The sequence below is a fragment of the Pholis gunnellus genome (genome assembly GCF_910591455.1).
Source record: "Pholis gunnellus genome assembly, chromosome: 5".
Classification (NCBI taxonomy): domain Eukaryota; kingdom Metazoa; phylum Chordata; class Actinopteri; order Perciformes; family Pholidae; genus Pholis; species Pholis gunnellus.
The window spans coordinates 4,514,378-4,530,521 of record NC_136531.1 but is presented as its reverse complement, the minus strand read 5'-3'; the positions used below and the strand labels follow the sequence as shown (position 1 = coordinate 4,530,521).

The window sequence follows — 16,144 nt, the reverse complement described above, 5'->3', positions numbered from 1 at the left end:
CCTTGACACTCGCCAGGAAAACGGTATAACATTTTTGGGTTAATCCAAATGTATTTTGAACCACATTTAGCAAAGACTGGAGGAAATTTCTAGGAAGAAACTACAAAAAATGGGTGTGGCCAGTACCAAAAGATTTTAAGGGAATTCATCCAAGACTTTTTGAGCCAAAAGTTAAAGTTTCCATTTAAAGACAATTCATTTTCCTCCAGATTTGATCACAAATGTAGACGACGTCCTGCTGACAGACAATTAAAGGGACGGAGATTACTTGGTGTCACTTAACGTGTAATCCATTAAAACTTCTACTAGTTTCAACATATTAACAAGAATTGTACGCTGACTTCTCAATGAATTCTACAGGATTTTGTCAGTTTTTTTTTTTTTTTTTTTTTAATGACTGCAAAAGTCTCTTATTGCCAAAGATTTCTTGACTGAAAACCCAACTGAATAAAGCCAACTATTTAAAAAATAGATCAGAAGCATTTTCTTCCTGTTTAATGTGTAATAAAGTGATTAACAGACAATCTACAGAGATTGATGAAGCTAAATAAGAGTTTTTCATTGTAAAATTAAAAATGATTCTATATTTTATCAATCCTATATGTTTGAATTAGACTGACCTCCAAACTGTATGCTCACTATTTTGGAAGTGGACCACAAATATCACCACTATGACCCTGAGGCGGTGTTAAGAGTTACAATATTTGTTGTATTGTTTGTGCTACTACTCAAGTGTATTTTTTTTATATGAACTTGTAAATAACTACCTGGTATGCAGATGACATTCTCTGTTTTTATTGGTGCTGATGTTGCCTGAGATCTACCTGATGATGCTGACGATGATTACTGTGAAGGTTTATGCAGGTCGTGTCTGGAGAGCAAGTTGTTTGTACTTCTCATGTAACCGTTGTTTTTATAATGAAGTGACGATTCAGTTCCAGTCACTGAAGTCTGTTTTTATCTGAAATAAAAGTAAAGAAACCACACACACTGTCGTGCTTTAAAGAGTCCTCAAAGTTACCTGGCAATATTGAAATGAAAGGATTTAAACCATTCATCAGTCAAATTGTTTATTAGCAATTTCAACCATTAAGAAAATGGCCTCAAACATTTTTAAAGTCACATTTTAAATCTTACTTTGATGATGCTCATTGTAGTTCACTGAATATTTTTTTTTTTTCCTTTTGGCAGCAATTGTAGATTTTCAAACATGGAAATGGATTTTGATTTAAATATCTGTCGGACTATTTCTACTCAAATAGAAAATGAAATCTCAATTTGATTAAATTACGTAATTTCAATTTTACCAGCCAAAGATTTTCATACTAAAATAAGATATTCTAACCATGCTGCTACAAAAACATGCTAAAAAATAATCCCTCATTTGTACACGTGTTTCTTTGCTGTATCGTATGATATAAACAAAAAATTCAAGCACCACAGGTTCCGGCCATTTAAAAAAATATATAATAATTTTTTTATTACAGAAACAAGTGACACAAACTGACATGTTTGTCAAGAATTCCTCAAATTAGGTCATTAAAGACTTGTGACCGGTGTGAAGTGAGTGAAACATTTTACAGTGTAAAACTAAATGTGCTCTCTGGTGGACAAACTCTTTAATGGAGGTTCTGTTTTGAAGTGACAAAACAAACATATCTTTGACGAAACATAAGAAACATAGTTTTAGTTTCTGGTGTGTTTATCAGAAGTAACTGTCCAAAATGTCTTTGTCTAGAACACAAATAAATTCTAGTGCGCACAAGAAACGAAAAAGAGAATATGTTTCACATCAGCAGGAGAAGATTCTGGGCTGGAATCACACGTTTTAAACAATGATTACGTGACAGGAAGGACATTGTGCTCATTGTGTTGTGACGTGAGGAGCAGCTCAGTGTAGCGTTGGGAAACTCAGCTCAGCTTTTTTGTTGTTGTGGTAACTGAAACCCATCAGGGATGAAACTGGTCAGTCTGACAGGGCTGCACAACATGTGTGTGTGTGTGTGTGTACTGACCCACAGCCAAAGAGGGAACATTAACAGCCTGCACAGCCTCAATAAAACCTTTTTAAATATACACAATCAGTCTGGTGAGTTGTGTTTCCTTTAATCTCTTATGAGGATAAGTCTCTTCATTCACCCTCAACCCACCTGCAGTTAAACTGACTTTGTAGACTTGATTTAAGCACAAACGCATGTCTGTGGTAAACGATTCTAAACTCGAGGTTAATTACAATTTTAAAAGGTGAACTTTAACTTTCTAAAGGCGAGGAAACGCATTGCAACTGTTGAGCCGCGGAGTTGACATTTGAGCACTGAAATGCTACCAGGCTGACTTTTGATGACATACCTGAGGGAATTACCCATAATTCATAGCGTTGTGACGTAACAAAGAGGAATGGCATATTACATTTACACAGAAATATTAACATGAAGGATGTAAGTCTCCTTTCTTAAGGCAAGAGCTTGGGAGGCGTTCAAATCGGGCAGTTAAAGAACGTAACGTAAAAACACACAATTGTACTTTAACATGTTTTGGCTTCGTCAAGGTAACGTGACACGTCGCCGCAAAGTGCTTTCCCTTTTGTATTTGTATCATCTCAACACAAACCCTCTGACACTTAATCATTTAGCAGGTGACGTTCCTGAGGGTTCAGGACTTTTTCATGGCATCCCATAATATGACATACTACAGTAGGACTTTTTAATTTTATTTTTATGACATTTTGTGAAAGGTTTAGACATACAAAGTTAGGACTTTTTATGACACTCTATGACATTTATTAAATACTACACTATGACTTCTAATATTTTCATGACATACTATACTATGACTCAATGACATACTATACTATGACTGTGTCCCCTTATTGCCATCTAGTGTATGGTCTTAAAAGTGAACCATCTGATGGGCAGAAACAGTGTTTTGTGGAGCCCAATACTCTGTGTAATGGTATTTGGATCAGATTTAAATAAATGCTTGTGATTGGTCGCCGTATCTAGAGCCATGGGGAGGGAGATCGGTTCCCAAATAGCTAGTATTTTGTCCCCCTTGTTTTGTTTTTTTAAATCTGGGATGTGCTACTTTATCACATTATACTATGACTGTTTATGACAAACTATACTATGAGGATTATACAGCTCAAACTGTTAGATCTAACTGATTACATTTAAATCAATAAAAAAAAGTAGACATTCGCAAATACTGTGTTTATTTATTACATCCTTGAATTTGTTAATGCGCGTGTAGATTTCACTTTATGACTGTGACAATTCTGAATGAAGTCCTGCAGGAGGAACAAGGGGACAGGTCGCCATGCATGAAGCTGAGAGGGGATTCGCTCCGGGTGCAGTTACATTTCGGAAAACAACAGATCCAGAATGAGTCGTCAGTGTGACGTTAATCCGTCTCTCGGTGTGTCGTCTCTGGATCGCAGTCTCACACAGAAGCAAGTGCAGTTCAGTTCCGTCCTGAAAGTGTCTGTTCCGTGAGAACGCGGTCGCTTCCTCACCTCTGCAGGGTCTGCAGGGTCTGCAGGGTCAGGACCAGCGGACCAACACCTGGTCTCCGTCCTCTATGGAGTAGAACTGTAGAGTCTTCAGGTCACTGTCGATCTCAAACTCTGTCCCCAACATCTACAAAGAAAAGGATGAAACAGGAACACACTCTCTATGAACTTTAGGTTTTCTGGTGCGATATATTGAATATTCACAGACTTCAATGGTTTTCTAGGATATGAAATGAACACTGTCACCACCACACTCCACTAGAGGGTTGGTTCTACACACAACAGATAAGGGAGGCTACAAACCAAGAATACTCATGATAAACAAATCTCCACAATGCATATCTAAGTATAATTATTAATAATAATACAAACAAAGAGGCAGCAAATAGCACGAACATGTATTCTAAATATAATATGTAAAAGTTAAGAATACAACATATGATCCGTCTCTTCAAGTGCAGAAACAGAGAAACTAAACTCCTCCGCTCCTTGAACGCCTCGTTAGTCTCAGAGCGACATTCGCTCCAGCCTGGTTGGTGAGTCACCGATAGGCTGCTGCAGTGAGTGTGCATGTCATGGAACCTCGTTGCACATTAAAGTGTGTGCGTTACCTTGGGGCTGGTGTAGGTGAGCTTCAGATCTGCTGCAGGAACCTTCAGAAGTCTGTAGAGGAGTCCCTTCACCTTCTGAACCACCATGGAGGCTGCAGAACAGACCACACACTGTTGAACTCAACTGGACCTTATTTCACGTTTCACGTTTAATTTGGAAACATCCGCTCAGTTCATTTAAAGTGTTCTACAAGCCAAGAGACGAGAAATACAGGAAAGCTCTTGACTTTTATTACCTAGAACTTTCTTCTCAATCGGCTTCCGGTCTGCATGATCAGGAAACACAAACGTGATATCTGGTGAGAGACGAGGACGAGATCAGTGTTCAGTGGTTTTACTCTGCTGGAACACAGTATGTTTACAATATATCAGCCAATCAGAGAGCAGAGAGAGGTGGGACTAACTCAACAGCTGATTTTTCAGGGCAAACGGCTTCGGCTTCTTCAGCTCGCCTTCTTCTGGAGCGCCATACTCTGAAACACAAGATGATCTTCATCATTATCATCATCACTTCAGGTCATAGGAGGAGGAATAACAACAACAACAACCTTTATTTATCTAAAAGGAATTTAACAATCAGTTAACTGTGTTCTGGTAGAACAGAAGTAATGATGTTCAAAAATGATAAATATTTATTTTAATCTATAAAAACTTCACAGAGTAACTTTAAAGATACATTTAATTTTTTACTGATTTTGTCTTTAGGAACGTGCAGAAAATAATTGTTTCGTTTCTGTTTCTGTGAAGCAGTCAAAGGAAACGCTGTGATTTTCCATCTGCTAATATTTTCCATCTTTATTTCCTGAATGGTTAATAAGGAAAATACACTAAAAAACATTAAGTACAGCCATAAAGTATCTGCTACCTTATTGGTCATACTGTAAATAAGCAGTGAATAATCCCAATTTAACTATAATGTAATGTTGTAATGTTTTATTGCTGTAGACTGAACCATGTCATGACATGCAGCATGTGAACAGTGTTGAGAAAACGTGTTTGCTGTAGTTTCCTGCAGCTGCCTCTAGATGTCAGTCCAGAGTCACATTTTACCGACTGCTCCTTTAAATCATCTGCTGGGACTTACTGTCGATGAGGCGCAGGTATCGAGGGTGCTGACTGATGAACTGCGTGCTGGGCTGACTCCTCCCACCCGCCTTCAGCCACTCCACTCCAAACATCTTGATGTAGTCGAGCTCCGCCCCCCTCCTCTCTTTGCGGAGGATCTGATGGAAATCATGGCAATGGGTCAGCATGAGCACAACACACACACACGCACACACACACGCAGAGAGACCGAGGTTCATTTCACCTCACAGTTGTTGAGGAAGACCAGTTGTCCCAGTTTGGCGATGAGCAGCTGATTGGCTGTTTTGGGGTTTCCATCACTGCTCACCAGTTGGTTACCGCGACACGAAAAGTGAGCCAAACTGGGAAGCTTCCCCAGCTCATCTACCACACACCACTAAGAAAGAAAGAGAAAGAGAGAGACAAGAGACAGAGAGAGAGAGACAGAGACAGAGAGAGACAGAGACAGAGAGAGAGAGATCAACTTTAGAGCGGCGATGCTGTTTTCCAAATTTCTTCTTTCTAACTCAAGTGAAACAATTGACCAACAGATGCTGAACCGTGAACGTAAACAGAGTTTCTGTTCACTGTCGACACACTGACCTCAGAGATGTTGTTGCCGTCCAGGTTGAGCTTCGTCAGCGTCGAGAACATGGCTGTTTGAGATCCTACAGAGGAAAGATTCAACATAAGTAATCAATAATCATGAGTATTTGATCAAAACCTCTTTAACATAACGCTATAAAAGACATACAGTGTAAATAATACTATTAATAATGATAATAATAATAGTAATCTATATTTAAACAGCATTCTTCAAAGAAAGTGCATCACTGAGGATGTGACTGTGAAGCAGTATGAGGTTAAATGTTGAACAGAGTAATTATTAATGTTATTAAAATGCGTTTGTTTGTTTTTTACCAGGAGCAGCATCGTCAAATCGGATGTCCGACAGTCCCGTCCTGGACAAGTTCAGCTGCTCCAGTCTGCAATCAAACAGCATCTTTCCATTTTATTTCAGAAGCTTTTGTCAACAAAAAAAAAGACTGCGTAAAAATGCTTTCAGAAATATTGCAATTACATATGTTCCTCAAATTGTTCAGCCCTAAATTCGATAAATACTACAGTTGAAAAGTTAGTAGTCTCCTGCAACAAGAGTCTGATTACAGTCAGATGTCTGAGAGGACGTCTCTATTTCTGAAAGGTCTTTCATACATTGACATTGACTGAATGAAAGTTTGAATAATTTCTTTTGGGGCCAAAACTATTTCAAATGTAAAGAATACATCTGATACTTTTTATTTTTATCAGTGTTAGAATAGCCTTTATTGAAGGAAAGAAGAAAAAACATCAATCCAACAGCTGATTCCAACCATTTGAATGCTCGCGTGTGTACTGTACCTGGGCAGAGCTGCTAAAGTGAGCACGCTGTGCTGCACTAAAGCATTATAGGACACATCGAGGCTCTTCAGGGAGCTCAGCACTCCTTCAGGCCTTTAAAACATCAAACACGTCAGAGTTACACCAAGTGTCCCAACGTCGGATGAATTAGGAAACAGGAAGCGACAGCGTTACCTCTGCAGCTCTGTGATGTTGTTCTCTTGTACGGAAAGATCCTCCAGCTGTGGCCACATGGGGGCGCACTCCAGGATCTGACCAGAGACCAGCAGGGAGAGAGAAATCCATCAGCAAAACAAACAAACAAACACACACACAAAGACACACACACAGACACACACACACACAGACACACACACAGACACACACTCTCTTATGTACGGACAGGTGTACCTGTGGCCAGGTGAGGTCACAGCCGTTGAGGACGAGGACTTTGAGGCTGCAGAAAGCCTGGCAGTGAGCCGAGACGTCAGAGGGCAGACGCAGTCTATTGTGTCTAAAAGAAACCAATAAAACAAGAGGAAGCACTCAGTGAACAGACAGAATAAAAATCACATCCAGCACACGCAGACAGAGGAACGTTTACATCAGATGTAGTCTTTCCAGTTCGTCCAGCTGCTGAGTGATGGCCGACACGTCCTCCCAGCGGGACAGCAGAGACCCGCTCATGTCCAGCCACTGCACGTCTGATCACTGCTGTTAAGGACTCACTGCTCTTGGGACTTTGAAGTCAGGGCTCCAGATTAAATGTTTGATATAACGAAATGCATGATTTTATGCTGCAAAATAAATGTGCTTTTAATGGGATCCAATGGGAACATTTTTTGTTTGAGTGCTTGTATTTTGGCGACACAGTTTTTTATAGACGTAGAACCAAAATGTACGCAATATGCATAAACACAGCCAAAATTATTTAATTAAAAAAATGTAAATAAAAAAAACAAAAATGCCCCTTTAACACAGTTTTTACATTTGACAATCTAAACAGTGATACTATATTACTACCGTTACCATATACTATATCTCAAACCTCATACTATATCATAATTTAGCATATTATTCTATATTATGTTAATATGTTACTGATGTTTGCATCATATTCTAGATTTTATTTATCTATTATATTAATTAATAGGGACAAACACTGAGCTCCATGTCTTAATTATATCGTCAGTTTGGTGTATCACGTTAACAACACTGTCACTTTACATCAGAAAGTCATTTTTTGTGAAGCCACATGAGGCCTGCTGGGTGTGTAAAAAGATACACGGCGTTGTTTTCCTGATTTCTCCGTCAGCCCCGGGTCCGTTCACTTCACAGCAGCCGAGCAGCGCTGACGGAAGACTCTCATAGCTGTCGAGACAACAAAAAGAAAAAGATCAATAAAAAGGAAACAGGTCCTTGAGCCCTGAACTATTTAATAATGTTACCTCCTCCTCTCCAGTAAGACAGACCAAAACAAACAATATCCAGACGGAATCACCTGTACTACAATAGCTCAACTGATACATGTTGTATAACTAAATGTATGATTTACATTTGAAATAGTTTTGGCCCCAAAAGAAGAAGAGAGAAATGATTTAAACTTCCATTTAGTCGATGTCCAGACAGTGTTGGATGACAGCAGAGATTAATGTTGGAACTTGGATCTTTTATTTGTTTCCTAATCCAGAAAAGCGACAGTGACCCTCGATCATTATTGAACCACATCGGACTACTCCCGCTTCTTATAGGCGTAATGGTGCTCTTGAAATCTGCACACATTTTGATGCTATGCTTCAGATTTGGACGTGAGCGGACCTGTGAAGGCCTCTAGCCTGTTTCACTCTTTGGAGAATTTGTTTTTAATTCATGCTCTTCCTTTCTCTTTGCCTGCTACGTCTACGGCAGGGCTGCCTTTGAGCAAGGCGGCACTGCCTCTGTGTAAATGAATACTCAAAAGAAATGTAAACAGATGGTCAAAAACTGTCCGATGAGCTTCGTACCCGCGGTCCTTGATTTTGCCCAACACGGAGATCTCCTTACTCATCACCTCCTCTGTGCCGATCGGATACGTCTGTCGCACAGCGGTCAGGTAGTCCACGCCTAAGCTCACCTTCGCTGGACGGACAAAAGAGCCTCCTTTAGGGTGTCTGAGAGGGAGGAGAGAAAACCATCAGGGACCTTCACTCATTTCAGATCAGATCAAATAAGCAAATTAAAAGATTGTATAACTGTGGATTCTTATTCTGTTCGTTGAATCTAACAAAAACATGTTCATCACTTGTCATCAAACGAGTTTCTGAACTACACTGGTACTCATGTGAGCGGATAATAGCTTTCTAGCTTCACGGGGCATTAAAGTGACGGTAACAACTGACCTGCAGGTGAAGTACTGGACTCCCTCGTGGCTGCCGTCGTGTTTGCCTCTCTCGGGGTTATCCCACTCAACGCCCAGCCACAGCCCTGAACACACACAACAAACACTTGATCAGTGCTAGAGCATCAACACGTGTGGGAGGTGGAGTACCGATGGTGGGCATGTGGGAGTTTTTCAGTACGTTTTTGAATTTCACAAAGAAGTTCTCCAACGTTGAATGTCGTCTGAACACAAGCAAACATCTGACGAGACATTTGATCCCAAACCTGACTGTCAACACTCTGTTTTAAGCCCCCTTAGGACATTTTAGAGTTTATATGTAAGTGTTAAAGTTCATCTCTCAGATCCACTGTTCACAATCTAAGATATATTACTTATTAAAAGTCCTGTATTCAAATATTTACTGAAGTAGCCGTACAGAAGTATTAGCATCAAAGTATACTTAAAGATATACTTTAAGTACAATAAGTAAAAGGTCTCATTGCGCAAAATGGACAATTTCTGAATAATATTAATGATATTATTGGGTTATAATTATTGATGCGATAATGTCTTCATCACTTTAATGTTGCAGCTGGTAAAGGTGGAGCTTATTTTAATGACTTCATATACTGCTGGGTGAATTTCACCAAGGAATCAATCATGTTTTATCTAAACCTCTAATTATACATCATAATTTTATCATAATAATGATTATATCTTATATTAACAATCTGAATCTGAAGTAAATAAAGCTGTCAAATAAATATAATAGATTAAAAAGTGCATTTATAAAGTATAAAGTAGCAGAAAATGTAAAAAGCACACAAGTACTTCAAAACTGTACTTGGGGGTAGTAACTTTAAACACTTGAGTAACGTTAAATATACTTAGTTACATTCCGACTAACTGCAAGAACAGTGACCTAAACCCTGGGGATAGAGTGAGTGTGAGAGGTTTTAACCGACCTTCTGTTGGTGGCACCGGGCCCACGTACCGCACCGTGGCTCGCTCCCCGTCGGAGGACACCCGCCTGCTCATCAAGTCCTCCGTCTGGTCGACTCCCATCGAAGCCTTGTTTTCTATCATCAACGTCTGAACTTGTCGTTAGCTAGCGTTCACTGTATTCCAACAATCCTCCCCTCCTTAAAAGATGAAAAACAGTTGTTAAATAATTACTGACATAAAGAGATATAAAGATAACCTGCGACGTTTTTAAATACAGGCTTTAATGTAGGTTAGCTTCTATCTAGCTAGCAGTTCAACGTTACAACCCAAAACATTGACGTCTCTGGCTAACCGGAAGTGACAGATTTCCAAGTTGCACACAAATGTTTTCACAAATAAAACTGATGGTAAATACGTATAATATGAAATATGTACATTTAGATAATATAGCTTAACTCTGTCTGACTCCCACTATTCTATATATGTAGTATTTTGTTAATATCGACGTTAATGAAAAACAAAAAGGAACCATTGTGTCGCAGTGACCTTGTTCCCGATGGGACGTAATTTGCAGTAGGACGGACCGTTTGCTGGTAAGGAAAACGTGTGAACGTGTGTAATAACTCTCGTGTTATTGGCGTTTAAAATCGTAGAAATTCGTTTGATTGTTGCATTTAACCCGATACATTACTTGTTTCAATAAATAGAACAAACCAGAAATCAGTTTCCGAGTGACGCTGGCATAATCTCTGGAAGAAACCATGAAGAAGAAACTCCAGAAGAGGTTTGTTTACACATTTTTATTTCCCAAAGTAACGTGAACGAAGAGAACCTGCGTCATTTATTTGACCACAGATTCATTTATAATCCATAAAGTGAAGCAGACACAATGCAGGACAAAATGTCTCAATATCATTCATTTGACTGTTTATATCAACCCTCAGCAGCGGTGAATGACGTATTCACTATCAGATCCTTTACTTCAGTAAAACCACTAATATCACACTGTATGAATACTCTAATACAAGTAGAAGTCCTGCATTGAAAATGTTACTTAAGTAAATGTATGTAAGTTTAATCAGGAAAATGTAAGTTTACGTATTAAATATATTAAATGTCCCCGGTGACTGTTACTATGTTATATCATTAGTTGGTTGAGGTGGGGCTTATTTGGAACTATTAACGAATGATTCTTTTTCAACTAACAAACCAAACCACAACATTATTACTAATATATTACAATGATTGACGTGTGAAGCTGGAACCATGAAATGTCTTTAAATTAAAAATGATTTAGTGAAGTAGTTGGCAGTTGATTTTCTGATCAGTTAATCAACTAATAGTTTCAGCTGTACTCGTACATTTTCATATGTTTTGTGTGGAAAATCAGCTACAGTATGTGATGGGAACTAAAGCTAAGATAGTTACACATTGTTTTCAGTACACTTTCCTTTTCATGTGCACTAAAAATGTACAAAATGTAACACTGATCTATCTAATTATTGTTAGATTCAAACCCCATATTCCGTACCCTGATGACGAATATCCACTAAAGTTCATATCTTTACTCACATTCTGTATTCTCGGAGCCGATCTTTCGTATTTAGTGTAACCCTCTTTAATTTAGCAGCATTCTGACGTTGTCTGTGTGCTGTACCTTCTTCATTTCAGTGTTTCTGTCGTCAGTGAAGAGGCAGTGTCGGTTGAACCGGCAGCTGACTACGAGGTGGGTCAGGTGTCAGGAAGTTTGTTCAAGAAGAAATCTGCCGCCTCCGGATCGCTGTCGACTTTATTCAGCACCGCTGCACCGGCTGGTCCTCTTCTGTTTCAGCCTGCACCCAAGGTAACGCAAACACACACAAAAAGACTTATTCATTTCTTAAAACAGCTGGTTACTGTAGTTCTAATCCACAATTGTACGTTAACATGTACCGTGTGGTTGTTTTTATGGCAGCCTGTTCCGAAGAGCACAGAAGCAGAGGAGCAACAGAAGGTAACTCCAGAGGTCAAAGGTCAGCCCAGTCCGAAGATTAATCAGAAGCAACTTAAGGAGAAATCAGAAGCCGACCAGAAGCTGGACGACAGGTGAGGAGTTTAGAAACCGACATCAGTTCGTTAATCCAGAGAGCTGTCTTCTTCTTCTTTCCTCCTTTTTCCCTTGTTTTTTTCTTTTCTGCATTTGTATTCAACACCAACGTTATTGTTATTTTTGAAGGTTTTGCGCTCTAAATATTCTTTCACAGAATCCTCGTCATTTCTTGTTTTTTAGTTTTCCCTCTTTGATTCTGTAACATCCGTCCCCCTCATTTCTTTAATTCATCCTCCTCTCTCCTCCGTTGCTTTTTAGGGAGATCAGTTTACAGAATGCCGACGAGGAAGAGCGAGGGAAGGCGGGGCCCGCTAAAAAGAAGAAGAGGAAAGCGGGGGAGCCGGAGGGAGAGATCAGTGCGGAGCAGTGGGTGATGAAGAGGCTGAGGCTGAAAGCCAGTAAAGAGGAGGAGGTGGTGAAGGAGAAGAGGACGGTCTTTGTTGGCAACCTGCCCCTCAGCTGCAGCAGGAAGGTACAGAGACAACAGAAGATTGAAATGCTTGTTTTTAACGTAAAAACGACTGAGGTCAGTCAATAACGTAATTATGATGACAGGCCTGATAGAGACCATGAAAACAAACCTTTAACACACCTCAGGGCCGGTTACAGAAAGCCAGTTCACAAACACGTCATCATTTATCAGACTTCAACTTCGTTTAGGATGAAGTGCTGGACTCCTACAGTATGTTACGCTACATTTTAAAATACATTTATAGTGCGCTGTGACCTGACGGGGACTGATAATGAAAATATGGATCAAACAGAATAAACAGTTTACGTTTGGACCTCGTAATCCGACAGTAATAACAATGTTTTTGTGTAATCGCAGTTGAAAAGGCGTCGAGTTTAAAACCGAGTGTACATTTTAACAGCATTTAATGACAACGTTTCAACGTGTAGTCAATTTAAACATGAAAGACTAAATGCAGCCTTCATTCTAAAACGGTCCTTATATTTGATGACTGATCATAAAAACAGTATTATTAAAGATAGTCCTCGATAATTAACTTATATCCATCCGGGATTTCAATTAAGAAACTCAGAGTTTTGTCTAAGGAGAACAGAAGACATAAACATTTGGCCTCCACAGCTTCACTGCTTTTTAAAAAAAACTTTAAACCTGATTTTCTATAATTGTTTATTCCTGGATTGATCGATAATATGTAGTAGAGAAGAAGAACCTGATGTTTTTTCCCCCTTTGTGTTTCAGACCCTGCAAAGCCTCTTCAAAGATAAAGGAACCATCGAGTCCATCCGCTTTCGCTCTGTGGTAAAAACACAACAACACACTAACAATGACCGCAAATAGCTCTGAACAGCCGACAGAGCTTCTTTCTCTGTTTCTATGCTTCACTGCTGTTTACTCCTCCCTGATATGTTGTTCTTCATTTCATTCAGGAAAGATTATTGAAGAGGGAGAAAGAAGAGCTGTCCGGGCTAGTTCCCTCGCTTAATGTCATTCGCTATCAGAACCATAAATTCACAGTTTATTCAGACGACATATTTCAGATCTCAAAGATCGAGACACTTTGCTACCGGTCAAGAGGTCAAAGTTCACCAAAGTTGAATTTGATTTATTTGCCCCTCCTGCGAGGATCGACTCTGAATGCTGTGACTCTGTTGAAATGAATTGATTTGAATGTTGGTGTGACTGAGCCTTTATCCTCTAAGTTGGAGAGGCCTCACTGAATCTTTATCATTTCTTGGATTACAGTCGGGGTTCTGTAGCAGCTTCTGCCAGAGTCCATCAGGGAAACTGTGACTTCTCCTCAGCTCCTAATGATCTGTTTTCTTTGCTCCCTGTAGGTCAGAGAGGATCCCTTAATGTCCCGCAAAGTAGCAGTCATTCAGTAAGTTTCTGTCTGGATCCGTTCAGTAGAGTTAAGAGTTGATAAACTACCAAAACAACCTTCTCAAATGTTAAACTCTCCTGTGGGGTTGTCATCTTCTCTTTGAATAAATTAGCTTTTTTCTTTTTATCTCACAGACGCAAAAGTCATCCAAAAAAGCAAAGCATAAACGCCTACGTGGTGTTTGAGGACGAGGCCGCAGTCGCCAAAGCGCTGGAGAGGTGAGTCATTAAACCTTTCCCACAAATGGAGTCGCCGTGTGCGTTCAGCCAACAACAAGCTCTCGCTCGGTTTGTCTCTGCTCACAGGAACGGTATGGAGATCGAGAAAGACTTTCACATCCGAGTGGACAGAGTGACGAACGGCTCAGCGGTGAGTCTCCACATCACAGCTCATCTGTAAATCTGCTGACATTAGTTTTTGGAACAGATTTGGTGACATTGTGCTTGTCTTGCAGTACGAAAACAAACGCTCCGTATTTGTGGGGAATCTTTCGTTCGGTGAGTCTCTCCGCTGTGTTAATGTTGACGAGTGTTGATGTTCGTCATTTTGTGTCGAAGTTGACCTGCTGTGTGGGTGTGTGTGTGTGTGTGTGTGTGTGTGTTTAGAGTTAAACGAACTGGCTTTTAGGCGGCACTTTGAGGAGTGTGGCACAGTGGAGGCTGTACGATTGGTGCGAGACCAGAACTCTGGATTCGGGAAAGGATTCGGTTACATCCTGTTTGAGGTACGACGACCCAAACGGCGCTTTTCTTATTTTAGTTTGTCTTCTCTTGAGGTTATTTTTTTTTTGGACCAGGTGTTATGTGAGAGTTAATGGTGTTGTACCGGTTTGGTACTTCCTGTTGCAGAGCGCCGACTCGGTGCAGCTGGCGTTGGAACTGGACAGCACCAAACTGGAGGGCAGACCCATCCGGGTGAAGAGGGCGTCGAGGCAGAAGAATAAAACGGACAGCAAAGAAACCAAAGGGAGGGCCGGCAAGGGCCACATGAAGGGCCCCGGTAAGGGTCCCATGAAGGGCTCGGGTCAGGAGAGAGGAGGTGGTTGGGGAGGTATCAAGTCTAAAAAGAAGTTCTCTGGAAACCAGCAGAAGAGCTCCACCTCCTTCAAAGGAGAGATGGTGGATCCAAACAAAAAGATTAAAAAGAAAGGACTGAAGAAGAAATCCAAGCCCAGAAAGACTGTTCATATCTGATATCTGATCTACATCTCAGCAATAAAAAGTGTGTGAGGACTAAACTACTGTCTAAAGATAAACCAAAAGGCAGAATTCTAGTCTGTCAACGATGACGGAGTAGTGATGGGCCCCTGTTAGGATAATAATAATAATAATAATTTGAGAATTAGAAAATGAAGTCGCTGTCTCTGCGTCCGCTTTCACTGATCGAAAGCTTTGCTCTGTTTGGCATCGTCTCTTTACTCCAGGATGCTTCCTGCTGAAAAGCCGAGTGAAGCGGCTGTGAGCTGCACTTTATCGGAAGTGGTGCGGTTATAATTTGTGTGGACAATAATGGTGAGATTTATGTCCGACGATCTGAAGTGTTTTCAGTTAGTTTCGGTTTTCCACCTCCGATGAAGAGCATCTTTCAGCCGACAGGGTGTGAATGAGATACTATTGTTGGGGCAAGTGAAGTTTTTCTTGAAATATTATGGATTTATTCTCATTAAATAACAACATTGTCATAACGTTACGACTTTGTTCTCGGCTCATCAGAATACAGATATGTGGGGAATGTTTTGAATGTGTAGAAAGTTTCTAACAAGCAGAAACGTTGCTGAAACACAAAGTTCAGGGGTTTTAAAAAAATGAATGAATGTATCACGGATGTGGATCGGAGCCACATGCACATTTAAAGAGGCTACTTCCTCACAACAAAAGACACAAAAAGAGGACAGAAGAGTAAAGCAAGCCCGAGATTTGTGTTGACTCAGCAGAGATGACATTAAATATTTGAATTCAGAATCCCGGAGAGACTTAGATTTAGATTTGTCACCTGCCGTATGCATTTTGTGTTGTCCTTCACATACATAAAGACATTTCCACCATAAATCGCTGCATAAAAAAAGTCACCAGACTGCTGTTAGTCTTTATGCTAAGCTAGGCTAACCACATGCTGTCTGTAGCTTCATGTTTAACATTCATGGTAGAAAGTAAATAAACATGTTTCCTAAAGTGTTGAAGTGTTCCATTAATGCTGCGTTCACATCTTATCTACTTTTAGTAAACATGTTTAAAACCTGTTAACATTCACGTCAACGAGTCAACTTTTAGTGAAGTCACATGGAGGTGGCTAACAAGCCAAACGAAAATGGACTCCACGTGGCGGCCAGTTAAC

At 40.1% G+C, this 16,144-nt stretch overlaps 2 protein-coding genes across 4 annotated transcripts; one reads left to right on the top strand and one right to left on the bottom strand.

The window, feature by feature from the left end:
• Positions 1–2,805: 2,805 nt before the first annotated feature.
• tbce (tubulin folding cofactor E) lies at positions 2,806–10,206 on the bottom strand. 2 transcript variants are annotated; one of them, XM_079159454.1, is made up of 16 exons: positions 9,889–10,206; positions 8,943–9,027; positions 8,568–8,714; positions 7,850–7,935; positions 7,169–7,268; positions 6,976–7,078; positions 6,760–6,836; positions 6,586–6,678; positions 6,106–6,170; positions 5,788–5,852; positions 5,429–5,581; positions 5,204–5,342; positions 4,524–4,592; positions 4,356–4,415; positions 4,120–4,211; positions 2,806–3,635 (listed from the first exon to the last, which is right to left on the bottom strand). In XM_079159454.1, exons 1-16 carry the CDS (start codon positions 10,007–10,009, stop codon positions 3,540–3,542), a joined length of 1,551 nt encoding a protein of 516 aa, XP_079015580.1. In that variant the 5' UTR covers positions 10,010–10,206; the 3' UTR covers positions 2,806–3,539. The 2 variants fall into 2 exon arrangements, with proteins under 2 accessions (XP_079015580.1, XP_079015581.1); XM_079159455.1 differs by lacking the exon at positions 2,806–3,635 and having other exon boundaries at positions 4,529–4,592.
• Positions 10,207–10,445: 239 nt separating this feature from the next.
• Positions 10,446–15,963, top strand: rbm34 (RNA binding motif protein 34). Of its 2 annotated transcripts, XM_079159534.1 has the most exons (12): positions 10,446–10,461; positions 10,576–10,652; positions 11,540–11,711; positions 11,823–11,953; positions 12,216–12,429; positions 13,168–13,227; positions 13,764–13,807; positions 13,945–14,028; positions 14,116–14,179; positions 14,265–14,307; positions 14,416–14,534; positions 14,659–15,963. In XM_079159534.1, exons 2-12 carry the CDS (start codon positions 10,630–10,632, stop codon positions 15,001–15,003), a joined length of 1,299 nt encoding a protein of 432 aa, XP_079015660.1. In that variant the 5' UTR covers positions 10,446–10,461; positions 10,576–10,629; the 3' UTR covers positions 15,004–15,963. The 2 variants fall into 2 exon arrangements, with proteins under 2 accessions (XP_079015660.1, XP_079015659.1); XM_079159533.1 differs by lacking the exon at positions 10,446–10,461 and having other exon boundaries at positions 10,491–10,652.
• The last annotated feature ends 181 nt before the right edge of the window (positions 15,964–16,144 follow it).